At 36.9% G+C, this 16,009-nt stretch overlaps 1 protein-coding gene across 1 annotated transcript in view; it reads left to right on the top strand.

Annotated features, from left to right (window-relative positions):
* nudt19 (nudix (nucleoside diphosphate linked moiety X)-type motif 19) overlaps window positions 1-5,233 on the top strand; it is a 36,344-nt gene extending 31,111 nt beyond the window's left edge. The window contains exon 3 of the mRNA XM_028810067.2: window positions 4,960-5,233. Within this exon, the coding sequence (XP_028665900.2) occupies window positions 4,960-5,186 (227 nt within the window). The 3' untranslated portion in view covers window positions 5,187-5,233. The remainder of the gene's footprint in view (window positions 1-4,959) is intronic.
* Window positions 5,234-16,009: the final 10,776 nt, after the last annotated feature.

Raw genomic sequence — 16,009 nt, 5'->3', positions numbered from 1 at the left:
GCAGATATATGCAGATAAATACGTTACAGTTTAGTTAATTTCATTAATGCAAGCATTTCTCAGGATCTATATGTGTGCATTGATTCATTTATTCATTCCTTAATCACCTAAAAAATGTATTACAGTAAGTCCCCTACATACGAACCTTCAAGTTATGAACTTAAAAAAGATTCAGACGTGCAGGTCCAATAAATTAAAAATTATTTAAATAAGTGAAAAATTAAAAGTTGTAGTGTAACTTCAGATTTCATCGCATCATGTAGGTGGAGCGCAAAGCCCATGCTATTATTGTTTAGTCACGTGCATGCATCCAGTACAAGTGGTTGTGCTTTTGGCTGTATCTCTGTTTATGTTGAGATAACATGCTTTATTTCAAGCCCAGACTGTCCGGAATTAAGCATGTTCAACAAGAACACAAAGACTTCTTCACTCAGAGAACCACATTAACATGCAATACGAAACCAAGCAGTGTGGTAGAGCGCAGGCAAAATACGGACCTATGGTCAGATCTTGTGAACAGCTTGTTCTTATCGACTTGTCCTAATCGACTCTAATGCATGATCTTCAGATATGAGCATCCCTTCAGGAGTACTACAGGCTTAGCGAGAGCTTTTATTTTGATACACTTAAATTGGTGTTGGTGCCAGAAGGTCTTTTTTTGTGATACTTTTTTTTCTTCTTTTTTGTCCTCACTTCAAAACCTTCCATGACTCTTCACACTTACTGGGCATCAATATTTGAATTTGAAAACAGTTACATAGGCTTGTTTGCTAGTGGTAAGCAAGTCTACTGTACCGAGATCAGCTGATGGAAGAGAATGGGAATACAAAATAACTTTCAGTTGTTTGTTGTTAAAATGCACTAGAAATCTGTATCATAAAATACAAATATTAACTTTTAAAAGCACTTTCTTGTGTACTGTACAGTACAAATATGTTTCGATAGGATTTGAGGAGAGGTAGATTAGGTCTGCAAGGTTAGGTCTGATAGTGTAAACGACAATATTAGCTAACGGAGAACAAATGAAACAAAAATGAACTTTCTGTTGCTTATTGTAAAATATACAAGAAATCTGTAACAAATTTACTAATTTTTAAAAGAATTTTCTTATATTCAAATAGCTGTGCAGGTACATGTTTTTTATAGGAGTTGGGGGTTATATTGTGTTCATTGGGTGCATAGGCTAAATTTGCTGGACTTACAAACAAAGTAGACTTTGAATGCACTCTTGGAATGGAGCTCATTCCTATGTAGGGGATTTACTGTACTTAATATAATCATCAGATGAGAGCATATAATATAACAACATGTTAGTGAAGATTATTCTTCATATTTAAGTCAACACTGGCTATATTATTGTCTTTCTAAAACTCTTCTGCTAACGGCACCTACAGTGTATACTTAAGAAGAGTGACAAATGTCAGATGTATCTGTGCTTTGGGACATAATAAAAAATACTTTAATTCAACCAGTTTAAATTTTAAAGTAAAACATGTTAATGAGAAAACATCATACACTAAATTTCTTTCTTTTCGTTCAGATTTTTTTAGGAAGAACTAACACACCAACAGTATCAGAGTAACAAGGTTAGTGTTAGGAAGGGCATCCAGCTGTAAAACTTTAGCCAAAACATTAATGATGGAATCAGTCTTGTATTAGTAATCTTTACTGCCTATATATTGATATCATTATTGGACACACACACATGATATCATGGGTAGAGTTTGTCAAGACGTACATGGGAAACTCCTAAGTCATCTACAAAAAGGTTCCATGGTCTGATGAAAACAAAATTTATATTTTTGGTCTTTAGCCTAAATGTCATGTTTTCCATAAGCCAAACATGGCACATTTTCAGAAACACACCCTCCCACTGTGAAGCATGATGGTGGCAGCATCATGCTGCAGTGATGCTTCCCTGCAGCAGACTCTGGAAGTCTTTTAAAGAGTAGAGGGTAAAATGAATGCAGTAGAATACAGGTAACGTTCTGGAGGGGAAGCTGATGCAGTCTGCAAGAAATGTTGACCTTGAGAGATTAGTTTTCCAGCAAGTTAACAACTCCAAGCATAAAGCCAAAAGTACAGAGTCAGAGTCAAACTGACAATTTTTGGCTGGATTTCCCATGCAACCTGACCGGGCTTGAGCAGTTTTACAATGAAGAATATGGAAAATATTAAAATGTCCAGATGTGCAACGTTGTCAGAGACCTATCCACACAGACTGAAGACTGCAATTGCAGCCAAAACTGCATCTACTAAATACTTAAGGCAGTGAATACTTGAATGATGAATTATTATTAATTTTTGTAATTAATTTAGATCACTTTGCAGAGATCTGTTTTAACTTAGACATTAAAGGATAAATAAATTGGGAATTGTTTAAGTCAAAATTATTCCTTCACAATCATGGTATATATTAATTTGCCAAATTAAATTGCTTTCTAATGAGAATCATTTTATAAAGTAAAAGAAAAAAAATTTAGTCCCCTTTTGCATTTTTTAATGGATACTGGGGTCTCATTATAAAGAAACATTTTAAAACTTACTGAATACATCCATTCAAGCCAAAAATGGTATTGAACACCCTACTCTGAGATTACAGAAATAGGGTAGGATAGAGTAGGGTCACAGTGCAGCTGGGGCCTATCCTAGTAAGCATCTGACTCGAAGCAGGAATAATTCCTGTGTGAGGCACCCATCCATTGCAGGGCAAACACACCCACACTTAGGTGAATTGCCATTGTTAAAGTGACCTAATTTTATTCAGTTTGAAGGTTAGTAAGTTCAGCACAGATTTTTAACATAGGCCTCACAGCAGGCCCCACATGGAATTTGCTTGTTCTGACAGTATTAACAGAGTGATAGGTATCAATGCCAGTGAACTCAAAAACATTGCTATCAGTTCTTTTATTACTGTACTCTCATCAAGAGTGACTCATGCATTTATAAAAATTGATTATTGGTCCGTGGCCCTTCAGTCTGCTCTACTGCAAACACTATCTGACTCTCCACAGAAAAGGTGACTCTGGCCTTTCATATATCTCAGGCTTTTATTAAAAATACATTGCGTTGTAATCAGTCTAGTTCATATTTATCATTATATGTACAAAGTACAATGAAGCTCATATGTACCCTTTTCACCACGTTACCCCTTGGCATGAATCTTGCTCCATAGGCTCTACAAAATAACACAGATTGTGAAGAGTGTGGGGGAGGCTGGCATTGGGTTGTCATATCTTCACTCAGTGATAACTGCTGCAGGCAGACAAATGAGAAAGAAATGTATACTTACCTCAAGAAAACAGTAAAATGTGTTATTTTCAATTACTTTTGTTGTCACAATCATGTCTTAGCAACATGGAAGGCATGTTTTCTTAAACCAAAGTCTTGACTACTTCAAAGTGGATGCATTAGAAAGGTTTTAAAGCTTTTTTTTTACAAAAGATCCCCAGTACCCATTGGCTCTATTATAAAATGCAAAAGCAGGCTAGTTATTTTTTCAAATATATAAAATATTCTTCACTTAAGAATGCATTTTTATTTGGCACACATGTATATGTCATTACTATAACATATAATCATCTGGAGAAAGCATATGTCAGGGTGCCTCGAGAGGAGTTGTGGTAATGTATGAAGAAGTCAGGAGTGGCAGAGAAGTATGTAAAAGTTGTATAGGATATGTACGAGGGAAGTGTGACAGTGGTGAGGTCTGCGGTAGGAGTGACAGATGCATTCAAGATGGTGGTGGGATTACATCAGGGATCGGCTCTGAGTCCTTTTTTATTTGCAATGGTGAAGGACAGGTTGACAGACGAGATTAGACAAAAGTCCCCGTGGACTATGATGATTGCTGATGACATTGTGATCTGTAGCGATAGTAGGGAGCAGGTTGAGGAGACCTTGGAGAGGTGGAGATATGCTCTAGAGAGGAGAGGAATGAAGGTCAGTAGGAACAAGACAGAATACATGTGTGTTTAAATACTTGGAATCAACAGTACAGAGTAACGGAGATTGTGGAAGTCAGGTGAAAAAGAGAGTGCAGAATGGTTGGAGAAGAGTCAGTCAGTCATTATCCAACCCGCTATATCCTAACACAGGGTCACGGGGATCTGCTGGAGCCAATCAGTAATTTGCGACAGACGGATATCAGCAAGACTGAAAGGGAAGGTCTACAGGACGTTAGTGAGACCAGCTATTTTATATGGGTTGGAGACGGTGGCACTGACCAGAAAGCAGGAGACAGAGCTGTTGGTAAGCAGAGTTAAAGATACTAAGAGTTGCATTGGGTGTGACAAGGATGGATAGGATTAGAAATGAGTACATTAGAGGGTCAGCTCAAGTTGGACGGTTGGGAGACAAAGTCAGAGAGGCAAGATTGCGTTGGTTTGGACATGTGCAGAGGAGAGATGCTGGGTATATTGGGAGAAGAATGCTATGGATAGAGCCGCCAGGGAAGAGGAAAAGAGGAAGGCCTAAGAGAAGGTTTATGGATGTGGTGAGAGAGGACATGCAGATGGTGGGTGTAACAGAGCAAGATGCAGAGGACAGAAAGATATGGAAAAAGATGATCCGCTGAGGCAACCCCTAATGGGAGCAGCTGAAAGAAGATGGTGATTATAACATATATCCTAATATATATCCTATACTAATCTTATACTAAAATATATCATCATTAAGAAGGAATAACTTTGACTTGGAAAACACCAAACCTATCCCCTAAAGAGTCATTTTTTTCTGTTGGTCATTGTCAAAAAAGCCAAATTTAATCCACTGTGATTCAGTGTTGTATAAGGATGCATTTTATAGGCATTGTACATGTTTATTTTTAAAACAGCTTGTGGATCTTGGCTGTTCCTGAGAAAATTCTTACCAGCTTGTTAATTTACTGAAAATTTTATCTTTATTTTTCTTAATTAGGCAAAACTGTACATGTATAAAACTCATTTTGTTATCTTTTAGGTGATGCAGTATATCCTGAGAACCCAGACTGGACTGATAATGGTGTAACCTTTCCATTTGTAGAGAAGTCAGACCTGCACGAAAAAGTTTGTGCTCTTCACCGTTTGGAGTTCGAGAGTCTTTATAGCATTACAGTGCACGTCAACATCTTTCCAAAATACAAACATGTAAATCCTAAATGCATACTATTTGGCAAGTCAACAGGATACAATACAAGTAATCATTAATTATGAAAATAAAATCTGTCCTATATATTAAAACTTCAACAAATGAATCTTCTAGTTTCTGTTTTCTTGATGATCCATTTATCAAAGAAGAACCTTTCTTCAAACGATTCTAAATATAAGTGAAGTTTGTCTTCTGCCACCACCTGGTCAATGAAGGTTTATTGCAAATTATTATGTGTATTATACAGTCAGTTATTTAATGTCAGACATTTTGACAATGGCTACTACTGCTGCTGCCACCATACAGTTCCAGGGTACTGGGTTTAAATCCCAGCCAACTGTATAGCTCTTGTGTTGGGTAGCATAGCAGCAAATTAGGTTTACAGTTAAACCATAAAATAGTTTGGTTTTGATTTTTTTTTAATTCTGAACAGAACAGGTGGTTAGACAGATTTATATTTTCTCAAACTGTTTTTTCCTGGACCTTCAGAAACAGAAGGTCACAGGGGACAGAGCCTATTTCTGCTGATAGAGGTACAGACGCTGAACAGGACATCAGTTCATTGCAGAGCACACTAACATCTTCCCAGCTAAGCAGATTTAGAATCAACAGTCATTTTAAGTTGTATGTCTTTAGAGTACATTAAGAAAACCCACACAAGTTTTTGGACAAAATGCAAATTCCTCCTTTATAATGCCTTTAGTCAGTATTTGAAAGCTGAACCCTCTAATTATGGGACAGCAGCAGTATGCATACATTATATATATATATATATATATATACTAGCAAAATACCCGCGCTTCACAGCGGAGAAGTAGTGTGTTAAAGAGGTTATGAAAAAAAAAAAGGAAACATTTTAAAAATAACGTAACATGATTGTCAATGTAATTGTGTTGTCATTGTTATGAGTGTTGCTGTCTTAAATATATATATATATATATATATATATATATATATATATATGTATATATATATAATATACACACACAGACACACATAAACATATATATACATATACATATATATATACATATCTACATATACACATATCTACATATACATACGTATATACACATATACACATCCACATAAACATATATATACATATACAAATTTACATATCTACATATATATATATATATATATAGACATACATATATACATACATACATTCACATATATATATATATATATATATATATATATATATATATATATATATATATACTGTATATAAACATATGTACTTATTGGCTCCTGTATTTAGGATATAGCAGGTTGGATAATGGACGGATGGACATCTGTATGCATAGCCGTATTTGCCCGTTTTCATTTTTTTTCTTTGTTCAGTAATATTTGAGTAAACCCGGAGCTTGTCAGTTCAAATCCTGGTACTGACACCACTGTGTGACCCTGAGGAAGTCACTTCACCTGCCTGTGCTGCAAAAAACAAAAGTAATATAACAAATTGTACCTCAGATGTTGTAAGTTGGTGGAATAAAGGCATAAGTAAAATAGATAAATATGTATTATACACATAGGAACTATTCATTTATTTTCAGTTAAGTCATCTGCAGCAAACTTTTATAAATGAGGGTTTCTGATTTTTAGATAGTGCAAACTGTTTCTTCTTCATTGACGTTTTCTCTTGGAGAGCTTTTTTAATTTCATTGAAAATGAAAGCAGCAGCTGCCAAAATATGTAGCTTTCTTATTAATTTTTCAACATTGTGTAAAATAAATTTATAAAGTAACATAAAAGGTTTAAATACTGGTTATTCTTTTACACTAAAATATTACTAAAGAGATACAAAAAAAGTAAAATGGATATGTTCTTTTTCTTTAAGGAGATTAAATATTACTGAAGAAAGAAAAAAAAAATTAAACAGCCAAATGGGGCTATGCATACGAACTTAAAAGGTTTAAATAAAACAGAAATATATATTTTATTTTTACTTGCTTAACTTGTGGAGGGTGTATCCTGTAGCAAAGCCGTAACTTTTTTCGTGAAAGCCCGTTTCAGTCAATAAGTCTTAAAAAAAACGTGTAAAGATATTGACAATAAGCTAAGTCATCTGCAGCAAACTTTTATAAATGAGGGTTTCTGATTTTTAGATAGTGCAAACTGTTTCTTCTTCATTGACGTTTTGTCTTGGAGAGCTTTTTTCATTTCATTGAAAATGAAAGCAGCAGCTGCCAAAATATGTAGCTTTCTTATTAATTTTTCAACATTGTGTAAAATAAATGTATAAAGTAACATAAAAGGTTTAACTACTGGTTATCCTTTTACACTAAAATATTACTAAAGAGGTACAAAAAAAGTAAAATGGATATGTTGTTTTTCTTTAAGGAGATTAAATATTACTGAAGAAAGAAAAAAAAAAAAAAATTAAACAGCCAAATGGGCTATGCATACGAACTTAAAAGGTTTAAATAAAACAGAAATATATATTTTATTTTTACTTGCTTAACTTGTGGAGGGTGTATCCTGTAGCAAAGCCCTAACTTTTTTCGTGAAAGCCCGTTTCAGTAAATAAGTGTTAAAAACAGGTGTAAAGATATTGACAATAAGCTACGCAAACCCAGGAAGACGTGGAATCGTTTAAATCAAGTATCATTACATCTTCCTTTCTTAAAGAGAAGTAAGGCAGTACTTATAAGCTTACATATTTATATATAGACATACATATATATATATATATATATATACATATATATCTGAAGCCGTGCAAGCACACTCTTGAGAATGCAACGTATAGTTGTACAGAAGAAAAGCAATCTTGCCTCAAATGAATGGCAACCTTTTGTAGGTCTATGAACTTAATTTAAACTTTAGGTTTACACGGTGCTTTCTTTCCGAAGTACCTGCACTCATGAATATGTCTGTATGTGTCAGTCGGTCAAATCCACGCGCTTCGCACCGGCGAAGTACCGCTTTTAAATTTTTATTAAGAAGAAAATAAAACGTTTTTAAATTGAGGGAAATATACTAATAACAGTTTGTTAAGGATCTGTTTTTTTGTGAAGCTGCCTTTACTCGAGTGATCACTTCGACCTGACTTGGTGGCCAAGTATAAGCGTTACCTCGTAGGTAACCACCCATACAATCAGATTGTGAATCAGACTACGAATGCCGTGAATGTAATTACACACTCACTGCACTTGCTTACGGTAATCGAACCTCGGACGTCAGCGCTAGAGGGGCTTAGCAGCGGTGAAGTATTGCTTTTAAATTTTAATTAAGAACAAAAGAAAACCTCAGAGCTTCGATTCCCGAAAGGGAGTGAAGTGAGTGTCCGGTTACCTACCAGGTAAAGCTTATGGTTGGACAGCAAGTGACGTAACATCAGCCACGGTGCCTTCAGTTGTGAGAAGCAGATCATAGAATGATTGAAAATAGTTTTGCATTTACCTTTTTAGTAAAAGGCGAGCTTTTAAGCCTGAGAAATCACCCCGTAAATGCACACGTTTAATTGCACATGTGTTAATATGTATGGTTACACAGTATTAAAAGACAGTGAAGAACGTGATTTACCTTTGTTCCCGCGTTTCATAAAAGGCGAGCTTTTAAGCCTGAGAAATCACCCCGTAAATGCACACGTTTAATTGCACGTGTTAATATGTATGCTTACACAGTATTAAAAGACACTCAAAAATTAACGTCATTTACCATCAGCCACGGTGCCTTCAGTTGTGAGAAGCAGATCATAGAATGATTGAAAATAGTTTTGCATTTACCTTTTTAGTAAAAGGCGAGCTTTTAAGCCTGAGAAATCACCCCGTAAATGCACACGTTTAATTGCACATGTGTAAATATGTATGGTTACACAGTATTAAAAGACAGTGAACAACGTCAGTTACCTTTGTTCCCGCGTTTGATAAAAGGCGAGCTTTTAAGCCTGAGAAATCACCCCTTAAATGCACACGTTTAATTGCACATGTGTTAATATGTATGCTTACACAGTATTAAAAGACAGTCAAAAATTAACGTCATTTACCTTCGTTCCCGCGTTTGACTCGTGCTGTAAATCTCTTCCTTGTTTTTAGTTCACGTGATTACGTAGGAGGCGTGATGACGCAATACGTGACTCCGCCTTATCCATTAGAGTATATGGACAAAAAATATGTTCCAGTTATGACCATTACGCGTAGAATTTCGAAATGAAACCTGCCTAACTTTTGTAAGTAAGCTGTAAGGAATGAGCCTGCCAAATTTCAGCCTTCCACCTACACTGGAAGTTTGAGAATTAGTGATGAGTCAGTCAGTCAGTCAGTCAGTGAGGGCTTTGCCTTTTATTAATATGTATAGATATATATATATATATATATATATATATATATATATATAGTGACAGATAGGGGGCGCTGTCGCTCCCTTGAACCCTCAGATCAGACGCCAGACACCAGATAAAAGTCCAATAATTATTATTTATTATAATAGTGTGCACAAAACACCTACACTCCACTTTTCAATAATAAATCAATAATTCCAATACAATAACAAAATATTCTCCACACCTCCCAGCAGCTCAGTTACCCTTCCTCCCAACTTGGCTTGATTCACTGGGGTTTCCCAGAATCCTTTATAGTCCTTGACCCGGAAGGGTTTCTGTCCCTCAGTCCATGTGACTTTCTATCACTTCCGGGTCAGGTAAAAACTTCTCCTTTTCTTCATCCCGGAAGTACGTCATTTCCTCTGTCGCTGTGACTAGGATGTACTTCCGGGTTATAGGGAAAATACAAGTCTTTGGGCCTCCCTGTGGCATCCAGCAGGGCTGTGAATAAAGACTCCAATGTCCATGATGCCCTGCTGGCATTCGGGGCACCTCCATATTGCAGGGAGGGCTCCATCTGGCAGCTTGGGGGTATTGGCTGGGAGAAACTGCCGGCCATATTCCACAATATATATATAAAATGAATTGTTTAAGGCTAGGTCAAATTAATTATTTGTATTTATATTTTTATTTCTTACTATTGCATATATACAATTTATGTTCTACATGTTCAGACAAGCTATTTAGTGTCTTGTAGAAGAGGGCTTGCCATCTTATCCCATAAACTTATTTTTTTGTTTTGCATAAATTCATTAACATTTAATATACTCTCATATGGTCCATTTGAATTTGCTTATGGTCTTTTTTAATGTACCGCCATTTTATAGTATACAACGAACATCATTTTCTGATTACTATCAAAGATCATACTTATCATACTCAACATATTGTGACTAGTCACTAAAGGTTTGATTAAAACATTAAACATTGCTCTTGCTGTCTATGCTATTGAAATTATTTGAAGTGTAATATTAAAACACTACCCAAAAATTCCTTTTTGAAGTTTGACCAAGTCAGAAAAAACAACCATAGCTGACAGAGACAAAATCTTCTATAGGACTTGAGCTGCAGCAGCTGAAAGTCTTATTTTTCACTGTTTTGTGTAACTATAACATGCAGAAACATGTTAACCACTGTTCATTCTGAACACGTTACATCCTGTTACTAACCACTTATGAAACAAGTAGCTGACTCTTTCATAGGTATCCATATTACTAACCGAGAATGGTAAACCGGAAGGCACAGACGCAGATCTCGGTAAACCGGAAGGCATGGACGCAGGTGCACGGCGATGGACCCAGGAGCCATAGTACGCAGGCGCCTACAGCGCGCGTCTCATGCACTGCACCCCAGAGTCAAACATAAGACACTACAGAGTCCGCAAAGGTCCACAAAGATAGTATGAAAGGCGCAGGCGCCTACAACGCGCTTCTGAACTAAATGTCCACACTTCACAGCATGGTCCGGGTAATGAGAATAAACGAACTCTCCGTATTAAACGTATAGTATCCTCACACGTCCAAACCATATAGCATATGTGAATCACATTACAGTGATGCATTATTAACGGTACAACCACAGAAAACGCTCCATATTAACAGTAAGTGCAATTATTCATATTACTAACGGTAGACAACGGATAACAAATGGAGTCACGGTCACGGCTCCAAAACGATCCAGCTCAACTAACGGAGCTACAAAAGCGAGCCCGCATGGATAAAAACAATAGACGTAGGCGCCTACAACGCGCGTGTGAATCCGCGGAAACAAAACTGTCTCGGCTCCAAAACCAAACAGCTCCGCATGGACAAATACAATGTACATAGATGCCTACAACGCGCGACAGAAACTGCGGAAGCAAAGCAAGCACGGGTTCAAAACGAAAGACCACAACTGACGGAGATACAAAAACGAGCCCGCCTGCACTGCAAAAAATGAAATCTTAACAAGCCAGAAAATCTTGAAAAGAAATAATAGATCTTCTTTTTTTTATTTTAAGAATAACTGACTTGAGTAGATTTGTATGTGTAGGATATATAATCTAATTTTTAGAAAATTTAACAAGTTAAACTTTCTCACTATATTGGCAGATAATTTTGCTTGATTCTAATACCTTTTTCTTGTTTTAACAAGAAAAAGATATTAGAATCAATCAAAATTATCTGCCAATATGGTGAGAAAGTTTAACTTGTTAACTTGTTAAATTTTCTAAAAATGAGATTATATATCTTACACATAGAAATCTACTCAAGTCAGTTATTCTTAAAATAAAAAAAAGAAGATCTGTTATTTCTTTTCAAGATTTTCTGGCTTGTTAAGATTTCATTTTTTGCAGTGTGGATAAAATCAATGAACGCAGGTGCCTACAGTGCACGTCTGAAATGCCGCAAGCAAAGCAGGCATGGCTCCAACAAGAAAGAGCTCGACTAACGAGGCTACAAAAACGAACCCGCCTGGATAAAACAAATGAACGCAGGCACCTACAGCACGCTTCTCAAACAACGCAACCAAAGGAGTCACGGCTCCAAAACGAAACATCTCAACTAACGGACATACAGAAGCGAGCCCGCCTGAATACAATTAATGAACGTAGGCGCCTACAACGCGCCTCTCAAACAGCAGAGTCAATAGATAAACGGCAAAGAAAGGAAAAACGGACGGCCGCTAAACAATTCCGCCAATTAGCTGACAACGCATTCTGTAATGAGTCCACTATTAGTGAACATTCATTAGGATTAATGAATATACTTCCTTTGTTCGTCATCTACACCTTTACACTCCAATATATCTCATACATTCATCAATGTATTTCGGGTTACCCAACACCGGGGGTAGGTGAGCGAAGCGAGCAGGGGGGCAGAGCCCCCTTGTACAAATATAACTAATAATTCAAGAAGTGAACATAAACATTAGGATTTGAATATTTAACATGGTGTTGTCTTTAACTAAATAAAAACATAAGTCTAGTTTTCCTAGCCTGGGGCAGATGACTGTGCATTACGTTAGCTTTACAATTACACTTAAGCAAGAATAGCATCACAAATTAAGATATTTTTTTGTCTTTTGAGAAGATGTAGATTGCTGTTCTTATTTCTAGTAGCAGTATTTCCTGATGAAGTCTGTACTTCATTTATAAAACAAAACAGTTCTTCGTTGTATTAATTTCCAATAACTGACGTACTTTAATAATTTATTTGAGTATCCCTTGCATATGTTAAATTACCTATCACGTGGTCACCGGAGCTCAAGCAGCAAATGAAAGAGTGGCTGCTGTCAATAGTTAGAACTTACTTCCTTTTTGCTGAGGACAATGGTGGTACTGGCATGGTCTGTAAGGCCTAAAGGCAGAAATGACAGGAGAAGATCTAGGGGAACACCTACGCAAGAAAGGTCTGGGTTTCAACTGGACTAACCAGAGGGTGCATACCTGCTTTAATAAAGTTGCTAAAAAATAAAGACAAAGGCAGGTGAGAGCAGTTTGTCATGAAACAGAGTAACATATCACATGGATGAATGTGGTGAAAACCTAGTTTTAGCTGTTGATTTGTGAGAGGAGGTTGTAAAGATGGGACATATTATCTAACCTTTGGTCAAGTAAGTTTGGGAGAGCAAAAACCTCAGATAAGGTAAATAGGAATTTATATTGGTCTGGCTGGTCTTAACATGTGGCAACATTTTGTAAAGCCTGTCTTCACTGCCCAAAAATTGGGTGTGTTAAATAATGAGAGTCTTCTTGATGCCATTGCCCTTTTCTGAAGAGCCCTCAGCAAGGATTGAAATGTATAATATATAGGTAGGTCCATTCATTCAATTCTGTACTAGTATAGTGAAATGCCTGTTTATAAAAACTGCTTATTGGTACAATGGTAAGTGCATTTGTAAACATTCCATTGTGTATTTATGAATCTCTGTTCCTCGTGTACTCCTTACATCCCTCTTTCTTTGTATGTCTTGTTGTTTTTATTCATCAGACATTCTAGCCCTTACATCCCACTTTCTTTGCGCTTTTTGTTGCTTTTCTTCATTGGACATTCCAGCCCTGATGTGATGCCCTGATGCACAGATGTTCATCACATGGATTACTGTCATATTCTGGCCACTTGCCTTTATTCACCAGATGCTATTACGCATGGCCAAGAGCATGAACAGCAGATAAATGGATATCCTAGCACTTTTATATTGTAATAGATGGTACACATACACTGCCATTAACCAGGATTGAACAAGGATGCTCATGGGTGGGGGTTCTGATTCAAGTCGATTGTTTGCTGAGTTTTTTTGGCGTTGTAAGCTCCGATTAATGAATGTTTTTGAGTATCAAAAAACCACCCGGTATCACATATATGGAGCTGTGTTAAAACTCTATTCAGAAGAGTCCACACCCATTGTAATACGAAGGAAACAAAAATGAATGAAGAACGCTATCTCTTCCATCTTTTCACTTCAAATAGATGCTCAAAAACATTTGTTAATCGAAGCTTAAACAGAAGACGCCAAAAAACTCAGCAAACAATAGACTTGAACCAAAACCTCCACCCCACCTGGTACTCACTTCTTTATCACCACAAGGTGTCTGAAGGTGCAGCACGCATCCTGGCCAAGTCAGGCGTCAGAACAGCACACAAACCCATAATCTGCGCACGGTCCTCTTTAATGCTAAAAACAAGAAATCGACAGCAGAACCACAAAACGCAGTTTATAGCATTCCATGCAGTTCTTGCACAGCGGTATACATATGACAAATGTCAAAAAGAATCGCAACACGTATACAGGAACATCGCAACGCCGTCAGAAGAAAGGACTCAATATCATTGATCTATACACGTACTAAATCAACAGGACATACATTTAACTGGGACAATGTACAAGTAAAATTCAAGGCCAGTACTAAAAGTGCCAGAGAGCTGGCCGAATCCCGGTTATCAAATGAGAACGGCATCAACAGACACTTGGACATAAATCCAGCATATGCAAACTTAAGAAGATTATATATTATATTATGATACGTGATTCATTTTCTCCCTTTGTGGATCTCCAGCTGCAACTTTTCGTGTAGGTGGAAGGCTGAAATTTGGCAGGTTCATTCCTTACAGCTTACTTACAAAAGTTAGGCAGGTTTCATTTCGAAGTTCTACGCGTAATAGTCATAACTGGAACCTCTTTTTTGTCCATATACTGTACTAGACTGCAGCTCGATGGCCGTGGGAGACAGAGTTGCGTATCGCGTCATCACGCCTCCCACGTAATCACGTGAACTGACTGTGAACGCAGTACGTAGAAAACAAGGAAGAGCCCCAAAGAGCGCTGAAGAAAACATTCATTACACAATTGAGAAGGCAGCGAAACAATAAGAAGCGAGCAAGTGACGCATAAATTAAGTTCATAGACCTACAAAAGGTTGCCATTGATTTGAGGCAAGATTGCTTTTCTCCTGTACAACTATACGTTGCATTCTCAACAGTAAGCTTGCGTGGCTTGGTCATATTACAACCGGAGTGCTGAACTGACAACATGGTATACAAAGAGAACTATAACAATCGTAATAAACAAACAATAAAACAGCGGAGAACCCGTGGATTAAATAAAAAGGCTGCTTCCTTGGCGAAGCAAGGAAAAAGGATGGCCTTATATGGCGTTCGTTTATAAAACAGCGGAGAAGCTGTGTAAAGGCTGCTTCACAAAAAAAACAGCAGAGCGCCTTATATGAGCAGGCAGTCAGCTAAAGAAGGGAATCAATAAATAACTATAATCGTAATAAACGAACAAAAAATAGCGGAGAATCCGCGGATTGCATAAAGGAAATGGGTACCTGAACAGAAAAGTGAGTCTCAAATAGCTACACAATAACTATAACAATCGTAATAAACGAACAATAAAACACTACAGAACCGCGAAGCAAGGAGAAAGGACGGCCTTATATGGCGTTCATTTATAAAACAGCGGAGAAGCTGTGTAAAGGCAGCTTCACAAAAAAACAGATCCTTAACAAATTGTTATTGGTATATTTTCCCTCAGTTTAAAAAGGTTTTCTTTTCTTCTTAATAAAAATTTAAAAGCAGTACTTCGCCACTGCGAAGTGCGGGGATTTTGCTATATATATATATACAGTGGTGTGAAAAACTATTTGCCCCCTTCCTGATTTCTTATTCTTTTGCATGTTTGTCACACAAAATGTTTCTGATCATCAAACACATTTAACCATTAGTCAAATATAACACAAGTAAACACAAAATGCAGTTTTTAAATGATGGTGTTTATTATTTAGGGAGAAAAAAAATCCAAACCTACATGGCCCTGTGTGAAAAAGTAATTGCCCCCTTGTTAAAAATAACCTAACTGTGGTGTATCACACCTGAGTTCAATTTCCGTAGCCACCCCCAGGCCTGATTACTGCCACACCTGTTTCAATCAAGAAATCACTTAAATAGGAGCTGCCTGACACAGAGAAGTAGACCAAAAGCACCTCAAAAGCTAGACATCATGCCAAGATCCAAAGAAATTCAGGAACAAATGAGAACAGAAGTAATTGAGATCTATCAGTCTGGTAAA

Source organism: Erpetoichthys calabaricus, chromosome 9 (genome assembly GCF_900747795.2).
Source record: "Erpetoichthys calabaricus chromosome 9, fErpCal1.3, whole genome shotgun sequence".
Taxonomy (NCBI): Eukaryota; Metazoa; Chordata; class Cladistia; order Polypteriformes; family Polypteridae; genus Erpetoichthys; species Erpetoichthys calabaricus.
This window is presented reverse-complemented; position numbering and strand designations above follow the sequence as displayed.